This window comes from Odocoileus virginianus, unplaced genomic scaffold (assembly GCF_023699985.2).
Source record: "Odocoileus virginianus isolate 20LAN1187 ecotype Illinois unplaced genomic scaffold, Ovbor_1.2 Unplaced_Scaffold_26, whole genome shotgun sequence".
NCBI lineage: Eukaryota > Metazoa > Chordata > Mammalia > Artiodactyla > Cervidae > Odocoileus > Odocoileus virginianus.
This window is the reverse complement of record NW_027224288.1, coordinates 230,093-240,417: the sequence shown is the minus strand read 5'-3', so window position 1 is coordinate 240,417 and position 10,325 is coordinate 230,093. Positions and strand designations below refer to the sequence as shown.

At 37.7% G+C, this 10,325-nt stretch overlaps 1 protein-coding gene across 1 annotated transcript in view; it reads left to right on the top strand.

Moving 5' to 3' along the window:
- Positions 1-228: 228 nt before the first annotated feature.
- Positions 229-10,325, top strand: part of LOC110133248 (complement factor H-like) — a 41,155-nt gene continuing 31,058 nt past the window's right edge. The window contains exon 1 of the mRNA XM_070463092.1: positions 229-526. Coding sequence (XP_070319193.1) covers positions 469-526 — 58 coding nt within the window. The 5' untranslated portion in view covers positions 229-468. The remainder of the gene's footprint in view (positions 527-10,325) is intronic.

Sequence of the window (10,325 nt, the reverse complement as noted above, 5' to 3'; positions counted from 1 at the left end):
GAAAGCATTGCCTAACCTCGAGTTCTGTAAATGAATTTGAAAGAGCTTCTATTTATTTATTTTTTAATCTCCTGAGGTTATAGATGGGAGATCTGAATAGGTCTGATTAATCGGAGGGTTTATGAAATGCAGAGTATTACCAGGTATGCACATTCCAAGAACTTGAACATTTCCAGAGAACTAGCCTGGGTTTATAAAAACAAATCAAGGGCAGGTCACGGCATTCACTTTCAGTGGGAGTGCAGGTTCAAACTCTGGCATTGCTGGGGCTCCTGACTGAGATTTTTCTTTCACTTTGCAAAGTTTCTGATGGGCGGGACATCTAGCAATCCCTTTAATTCCCAAGCTGTGTTTCCACTTCCTTTTGAAGCAAGTGGTTTCCTGCACTTTTCACAGTTTTTAGCAGAGGGGAACTTGACACAGTGGTGAGCACTGTCAATGCTAGATGTGCCCTGAAGGGTCTCCAAAATGAGATTTCCAGCAAAAATCGTGTGGCTTGTGTTGTGGACTGTTTGTGTCGCAGAAGGTAAGAGTTTTGCTTTTTATTTTTTTCCTATATTGCAAAACATTTGCTAATGTGCTTTTTATGGCAGTAAGAAAAACTTGGTCTAGAAGATGTGTTTTCATTACTGTTCTGTGGCCTCCTGTGTGAGACAATTTTGACATTGTGAACAATGTCAAAAAGTATAAGCAGCTTTTTGAATGGCATATCTGATCATTCATCATAATTTTATTTAACGTAAAATTTTAGAAAGTGTTTTAATAATTATTTTCAAAAACTGTAACATGTCATAATTGCAATTACCATAGAATGCACTTTACCGTTTTTTTTTGCCTAGAATTTTCACCTTATGTGAAAGTATTAAGAAGTGTGTGAACAAATACAGAACAGGAAAATAAATTAGAAAATAAAAGCCTTCATATTACAATGATTGGACTTATTTCAGATAGAGACGTTAAATCTTTCTAAAGAAAAATTTACTTATCATTTACAATTGATACTGCAATGGCCTTAAAAGTCTTGGAGTCAAACAGCACTTGCCTCATTAGAATGAAAATATATAAATTTGAAAAAAAATTGCATATTCAAACTTTGTAAAAGTTGCTTAATAGGATTTTTTCCCTCAGTAGTTGTATATAAGATATTCTAGAAGAATAGCCTTTAGGAGTGGCACATCTGAGTGCAGGGTTTTTTCTTTATATCAATAAGACAATTTCTGGATAATTAAACTATAACTTTTTCCTCGTAGATTAAAAAAATTTTTGTGTGGAGGAAATTTGGTTTTCTAGTTCATGTTAGGTAACCAATTATGGGATAGATGTTTGATTGACATTTTTTTAAGTTATCACACATGAATTCCCAGAATTTTTCACTAAATCAACAAATTTTGATCAAATGCTTATTTCAAGTCAACCTCTAGGCAGTGAGGAATATTAGCAAATAAACAAAACCCCTATTCTTGAGGATGGTTCAATCTAGAAAATAAAGGGTTATTTTTTTAAGTTATATCCTTTCATAATTTTTTCAGATTTTCTCAAATGTGTTTAAGACTTTTTTAAAGATAAAGTCTTTTCTTGTTATATTGCTAATATGTGATTGCTTGATTTTTAGCTTATAAACCATATATCCAGTCACTTTTTATACTAGGTATATAGTCATTTCCCCATCCATAAAAGTATTGCAATAATAACTAATATTACAACAAAATATACCAAGAGATGATTACATTGGCAAAGAGTTCTGGAACAATGTAATGTTATCAAAACCAAGCATCTTTTTCTTTACACATGTGTTTTCTGTCTTTTCTTTAATAAGAATACTTTTAGTGCCTCCCGAGTGACATCCTGTTTGCGGAAGTTTTCTGTCGACTGCATTTGTCAAGCTAGGGATTTGTTTTGTTTCTAGATCATGTTTAAAACTAAGGATTGATGCTAAATTTAATTAAACTGTTTCAGTGATCCACAAAGTGGAACTTGAATTATTATTTAAAATTGGTTGCTACAAAGAATAAATGATTAAAACTAAGTAGCAGTGATTTAAAGTCCTTGCTTCTCTAATTTATTCCAGCTGGCTCATTTCATTTGTATTTTATGTTTCATCAATGTATGTTTGAATGTGACATGAGTTTTCACTAAAGAACTGAGTATTAGGACTATACCCATTACAGTGAGAATGGCTATAAACCTGGTCACATTCTAGATAAAGTACAGCTTTAGTATTTAAAATAATGTTTAGGTTATCCTCGTGGTTTTCACAAAAACCACACCCAATGCACAAGCTAGTAGAGAAAAATTACATGAGCTTTCAGTGGATATGGGGGCTTCCCTGATAGCTCAGTTGGTAAAGAATCTGCCTGCAATGCAGGAGACCCCAGTTCAATTCCTGGGTTGGGAAGATCCCCTGGAGAAGGGATAGGCTACTCACTCCAGTATTCTGGCCTGGAGAATTCCATGGGGGTCACAAAGAGTCGGACATGACTGAATGACTTTCACTTTTTCAGTGGATATAGAACTGTTCTTTTACCGCTTGTTCACCAAATATTTCTGAAACTGTTAGTTCAATTGTCAGTCAATTTCATCGGTCTAGCATACCTAACAGAAATTTTATTAAAGAGTGGCCTTAGTCATTTAAAAATATACACATATACTTCAACACATGCCTCTTTCTTTTTCTCCTATGTAGAAATAACTACAGAATACAAATTGAGAGGTTGAGAAATACTAAATTGAATACCGAATGCTAAGTTGAAACATTAAGAAAAGATAGTTGTGTCTGCTATCACGATGGGCTTCACTCAACTAGATACAGCCTTTCAGCATTTCCTACATGGTCTCTGTCTTGTTAGGAGTGAACATTCCCCAACAATACTAATCACTACTAAAGAGGAATAGTAACCAATGGGAAGAATTTATAAGCTCAACTCTCTTTAAGTTTTTCCTTTATACTGGAGACCAAGTAGTACCTTTTTAATGCAGTAGGTTATCTGCTTTTTCATCCTTAGTTGAACAAGAACATCAGTTGCTTCAGGGGGAGTCACTCCAGGCTACTAAGAATCTGGTCAGATTTACAGAGTTTAGAATGACAGTTCCTCAGTTATAACACATTGTTTCAGCCTTCTGGAATATCTTGTGACCAATTTTTCAAGAAGACCTTTTAAGATCCAAAAAGTGTATACACTTTGAAATTAACTATGGCCCCCAAATTCCAGGCTGATTAAAGTAAACAAATCAAAACATAGCTGAAGCATGTCCAAGGCATGATGACTGTGTTGCTTGGCAAGATATATGTTTTGTAATTCTGGAGGTTAAAAGGGTAAAAACATTCTTTCAGGACCGGAAATATATTACATATCAGAGAGATTCTATTCCAACACAGAGAGGAGAATTCATTTTTTAATATATTTTATTGTTTCAAGTACAGGGTTGTTTTAAATTAGAGTTAACTCTAATAAAAAAAATGATATGATCATAAAAATTAATTGTAAATTCATAAAAATTACTTTTTAATGCAAAAAAGAACTGATATGATAAGAACTAATTATAAATTAATAACTATTGCTCTTTTACAAGGATAGATGTGAATGTCATATATAGTTATCTAACCCAGAAAACTAAACTTATGTTTCAAGTCTAGTGTGATAAGTAAGAATCCTTCCTCTCCAGAAAATCTCACATTTTCAGAGCTAGTAGTGTGAGAATTTACCTATATGGTGTGACCAGTTGTCTTCAAAATCTTCTCTTCTCTTAAAATGTTGTACATATTAATAATACCAAAAATTCAACCAGTCTGAAATTTATGTGGAAGGCCATACATGAGTAAGAGGTGGGGTAGTTAAATTCAGTCATCATGATTTACTGTGAATTACATGTTGATAAGTTTTCTGCAACAGTTTTAGTTAGCAAAGGGTAGCAACGAATGGAGGTAAGAACAGAATTAAGCAATTTGGAAGATGAGGTGTTCCCAGGAAGGAAGATCTGATGGAGGAAGTGCTCTCTGGGTGCTTCGACAAAAGGTGGAGCAAATGCCCCCAGGGCAGCCAGGAGAGGGAGAGCCTTGCTGATTTTAAGTTTAGGTCCAGTGTGGGAACGCACATGCTACTCTTTTACCTGCATGTAATTTCAAACTAGGGGCTTCCCAAGTGGTGCTAGTGGTAAAGAACTCACTTGCAATGCAGGAGACATAAGAGATGCGGGTTCCAATCCCTGGGTCAGGAAGATCCCCTGGAGGAGGGCATGGCAACCCACTCCAATATTCTTGCCTGGAGAATTCCACTGACAGAGGAGCCTGGCGGGCTATAGTCCACAGGGTCACACAGAGTTGGACACAACTGAAGTGACTTAGCATGCAATTTTAAAGTAGAACTAAATCATTTAAGTATTGCTAAAATTATTCTCAGCTCGAAGTATGTTTTCAAATACAGGTGGAAGCACAGATAAGGAGGCATTCTTTATCTGGGGGCCTTTATGGCTAAGGCTTGAGCCTCAGTCTGAGTTGACCCAGTTTTATTCCCTCAGGCTGTGACTGTCCTACTATTTTGACCATGTTTTCTTCTTCTCAACTTGCTTGTTCCCCCGTCTCACCCCCCACACCATCCCACACCTGCCTGTCCTGAGATTCTGCCAAGCAACCTGTCCTGTGGTCACTTAACAAATGTGTACTTTGCCCATTTCTTAACATCTTGAACCAGTCTCAGGACATAGTGCTCAAAAAGGATATGATGTCACTGAAAAAATAGTGCTGCATTTTAGCTTAAGACTAAAAGGAAACATGATAAAAATAGTTCAGAGAAAGTAAAGTAATGGAACAGGGAAAAAAAATCATAAAAATAATACAAGTAAAAAGATTTGACAGAATACTTCTATTTGTTTTGACATTTTGACCGAGAGAGCCAAGTTTCCCCTAAACCTTGTTAACCAGAAATGTAATAGATAGAAAAGTGATTATAGAAATGTTCCTTCAAAGGTGCTCTGAAATTTTCTGAACTAAATTAAAATGATTCTGAACTTCAAAAAGTATAAAATAAATTCAAATATAGGACCCATAAACAAGATGTAGAATGTAATTTTACAGATGTTAAAATTTCTGGGTTCATGCAACAGAGCACTAAACATTTGTACCCTTGTCTTATCTTTTACTTTTGCTCCCATCTACGATGCCTTTTCTCCAGGTTATCCATTCAGTTCAGTTCAGTTCAGTTGCAGTCATGTCTGACTCTTTGTGACTCCATGGACTGCAGCACACCAGGCTTCCCTGTCCATCACCAACTCAGCATGATCTTGCTGAAATTCTTGCCCATCGAGTCGGTGATGCTATCCAACCATCTCTACTCTGTCGTCCCCTTCTCCTCCTGCCTTCGGTCTCTCCCAGCATCAGGGTCTTTTCTGATGAGTCAGTTCTTCACATCAGGTGGCCAAAGTATTGGAGCTTCAGCTTCAGCATCAGTCCTTCCAATGAATATTCAGGATTGATTTCCTTTAGGATGGACTGGTTTGATCTTGCTGTCCAAGGGACTCTCAAGAGTCTTCTCCAACACTGCAATTCAAAAGCATCAATTCTTCAGCACTCAACTTTCTTTATGGTTCAACTCTCACATCCATACATGACTACTGGAAAAACCATAGCTTTGACTAGACAGATCTTTGTTGGCTAAAGTAATGTCTCTGCTTTTTAATATGCTGTCTAAGTTTGTCATAGCTTTACTTTCAAGGAGCAAGCGTCTTTTAATTTTATGGCTGCAGTCACCATCTGCAGTGATTTTGAAGCCCAAGAAAATAAAGTCTGTCATTGTTTCCACTTTTTCCCCATCTATTTGCCATGAAGTGATGGAATCAGATGCCATGATCTTCAGTTTTTGAATGTTGAGTTTGAAGCCAGCTTTTTCACTCTCCTCTTTCACTTTCATCAGAGGCTCTTTACTTCCTCTTCGCTTTCTGCCTTAATGGTGGTGTCAACTGCATATCTGAGGTTATTGACATTTCTTCCTGCAATATGGATTCCCGCTTGTGCTTCATCCAATCTGACATTTTGCAGGTTATCCATAATCTACAGATAAAATGGAAAGTCTCTGGGTTAGCTTTGCGTTCATTCATTCATTCTTTTGTTCATTCAATGATCTTTTTTTTTTTTTTAGTGATTGCTGAATACCAGGCACGATGACAATAAACACTTTTCAAGCACCTCCCACTTGGGAGGGAAAAATAGCAACGGTTATTATATATCACTAATATATTTATTTTATCATATATTTTGATGGAGATAAATGAAAACACTATAGGATCACTTAGGGAAGGTAAGATACTCAGACTGGAATGAAAGGATGGAGTAGGGTGGGGCTGAGGAGTTGGTTTGTAAGAAGAGCAAGGAGGGGAGGGAAGTATGTCAGAGTTGTGATGACAACATAGGTAGGTTCTGACAGTTGAATAGGAGTTAACCAGATGAGGGTTGACAAGGAGGATATTGATTTTAAGAAGATGCAAATGTGTACTCCAAGGACTAAAAGTAGCCCTGTAAAGCCAGAGGAACCCAATCACTTTCCATATTTCTAATTCTTTAATCAGTTGAACTTGTCCAAATAATATGGGTAAAATTGAGTATCATGTGTGCTGTTTCCCCCCCTTTCTCTTTTCATATGAATCCCCAAGGTTGTTGTGATAGTCCTTATTCTCTGGGAAGTTACATTTTCATAGGAGGACAGATGAAATTCTAGTAAACATAAACATAACTCTGAATCATGAATTACATTGTGAAGAAAGCGAAGCAGGGGCTGAGGGAACATGACAGAGAAGAGGTAGTAGGGTGTCCAGTGGGTCTTGGAGCCTAGAGATAAGTGGATCCCTTGCAGGAAGCAACATGTGAGTAGAGCCTGAAAGATGGGACAGCTAGTCACCAAGTGCCTAAGGTTAAAGTGACTGAGGAGGGAAACAACATGTGCACAAGGCCTAAGGGGAAAAAATTCATTTGAGATGTTCAACTAAATATAAACAATCAAACTATGGCAGCATTGGCATTGTGAATAAATGATGGAGGTGATAAGATGAAATCAGAGAAAGACAAGAGCCAAATACAGATTCTAAAGCCAAGGGGAGGAGACATACAAGTATAAGGAGAAGTCAGGGGAATTTTAATCCCAGAAACGACATGAGCAAATTTGCAAAAGTCACCTGTGGCTCTGATGCCAATATGAGAAGGGAGCTTGGGGACTAGTTAGCAGATTGAGTTATCATCAAGCTGACAGATGATGCTAATCAGAATTAAGATTTTAGAGATGGCAGAGGAAAAATGGAAAAACAGTGTAGTTGATGGTAATCTCTTTTTTTCATAGAGACAAGAGATGCCATTTAAAGTTCTTGGACGTGTCTGTGTTTTTTCAGTTAACACCATGTCTTCAAGATTTAGCATGTTGTGGCATGTATCAAAGTATCCTTCCTTTATAAGGCTAGTATTCCATTGTATATCTGCTATATTTTGTTTATCCATTTGCCTACTGATGGACACTGGGGTGTTTCCATTGTTTGGCTCTTGTGCTCCTTTGAGTATTGATATACAAGTATCTCTTCAGGTCCCTGCTTTCATTTCTTTTGGGTCCATATTTAAGAGTTGAGTTGCTGACCGTTCATAACCACTTTAGCACACCTTGTATACTAAGTTAATTCAATTGTGTTCGACTCTTTGTGACCCAATGGACTGTAGCCCTCTAGGCTCCTCTGTCCATGGGATTTTCCTAGCAAGAATACTGGAGGGGGTGCCATGCCCTTATGCAGAGGATCTTCCTGACCCAGGAATCCGATTCATGCCTCTTACCTCTCCGGCATTGGCTCCTGCCTTGGGTTCTTTACCACTAGCGCCACCTGGGAATTGCTGCTGCTATCTCCGACTCTGTGCGACCCCATGGACGGCAGCCCACCAGGCTCCTCTGTCCCTGGAATTCTCCAGGGAAGAATACTGGAGTGGGTTGCCATTTCCTTCTCCAATGCATGCATGCATGCATGCTAAATCACTTCAGTCGTGTCCGACTCTGTGCGACCCCATGGACGGCAGCCCACCAGGCTCCTCTCTCCACTGGATTCCCTAGGCAAGAATACTGGAATGGGTCGCCATTTCCTTCTCCAGGGAATTGCTGAATCACGTTAATACTGTTTAACTTTATGGGGAACTGCTAAACTGTTTTCCACAATGGCTGCACCACAGTGGTTAAGTATAAAATTTAAAATTTATCCTTTCAAAGTCCTGAACTCATTCAAGTAAATGATTCATCTACTATAAGGGGGAAAAAAATTTCATGGAAAAAGCACCAGAAGCTTACGTATCATTTGAAGTATAATCAATATGAGAACTCTTTTTATAGTAAATATGTCTACACAGAGTAAGTATTGTGAGAAGCTAGAAGGAAGAGTTTATGAAAGTAATGTATCCTTGTCTTTCCTGGTTGTTCAAAGCAAGTAACAAAGGAATAAATACCCTTTGTGTAACTGCATTGCTTTAATAAAAATCATTTAAATTGAATAAGCTAATGGATAAAAAAATTTTACTTTTTCCTTGCATGAGCATAAGGAAAGGATAGGAACTAAATTCGTCAGCATGTTAGTATATTAGTGAAAATTGGTGCTTCACTCGTGATGCTGCCATCTACATTTGGAATTTGACAGATTAATTTTTCTGGCAACCTAAATGCCATGAAGTGGATCTGAATTTAGAAAGTGGAATAATCTTGTAATTAAACACAACATTTCCATGTTAAAAAGAAAAAAAAATCTTTAATTTGAAAACGCGAAACCAAAACCTCGGGCTTGATGGGGGTGGGGGGGGGGGGCGGGGGGTGGTGGCGGGCGCTGGTAGGAAGAGGGTCAGGCAGTTTGTGTTGTTTTATGATGGGGTGGTAGCACCATCTAGTGGAGAGAGAGTAGGTTTACTTAAATTTTGGAAATCAAAACGAACGTGAACTCACAAAAATTCTCTTAACAAATCTGCCACACAGTTGCAAAATTCAAGGAAAAACTAGTGCATATGAAAGCCCATGTAAGTGTTATATGTTACAGAAAAATGAAGTTTCATGTGAACTTTCTGTTCTGTTCAATGAAATGTAGAACGTTTTCAAAATGGGATCCAGCTCAGTAGATTATTTCTTTCCCTTGTCTTTATGAAAAGATATTCTAGAATAGAATGTTAGATCATTATTATAAAACCAAGTAAGAAACGAAGTTTAGCAATGAAAATAATATCAACGAATAAATATGGTGAGAAGTATCTTTGAATTTGCCATTTTTAAAGTAATATGTTGAGCATCTACTAATGAAGTCATCCTAATATCAAGGGTTCAGTTCAGTTCAGTCGCTCAGTCGTGTCTGACTCTTTGCGACCCCATGAATCGCAGCACGCCAGGCCTCCCTGTCCATCACCAACTCCCGGAGTTTACTCAAACTCATGTCCATTGAGTCGGTGATGCCATCCAACCATCTCATCCTCTGTCGTCCCCTTCTCCTCCTGCCCCCAATCCCTCCCAGCATCAGGGTCTTTTCCAATGAGTCAACTCTTCGCATGAGGTGGCCAAAGTATTGGAGTTTCAGCTTCAGCATCAGTCCTTCCAATGAAAGCCCAGAACTGATCTCCTTTAGGATGGACTGGTTGGATCTCCTTGCAGCCCAAGGGACTCTCAAGAGTCTTCTCCAATACCACAGTTCAAAAGCATTAATTTTTCAGCACTCAGCTTTCTTCACAGTCCAACTCTCACATCCATACATGACCACTGGAAAAACCATAGCCTTTGTTGGCAAAGTAATGTCTCTGCTTTTTAATATGCTATCTAGGTTGGTCATAACTTTCCTTCCAAGGAGTAAGTGTCTTTTAATTTCATGGCTGCAATCACCATCTGCAGTGATTTTGGAGCCCCCAAAATAAAGTCTGACACTGTTTCCACTGTCTCCCCATCTATTTCCCATGAAGTGATGGGATCAGATGCCATGATCTTAGTTTTCTGAATGTTAAGCTTTAAGCCAACTTTTTCACTCTCTTCTTTCACTTTCATCAAGAGGCTTTTTAGTTCCTCTTCACTTTCTGCCATAAGGGTGGTGTCATTTGCATATCTGAGGTTACTGATATTTCTCCTGGCAATCTTGATTCCATCTTGTGCTTCTTCTAGCCCAGTGTTTCTCATGATGTATTCTGCATATAATATCAGGGGTAGTTATATCTAAATTAAGCAGCAAGAAATATTGAAATGATTATCAATTATAATAAGTAGACATTAACTTCATTATTAATTGCATCTATTCCTCTTTTTATATGTCATATTGTTAATGAATTATTTTTTCAGAAAATAAGAATCATA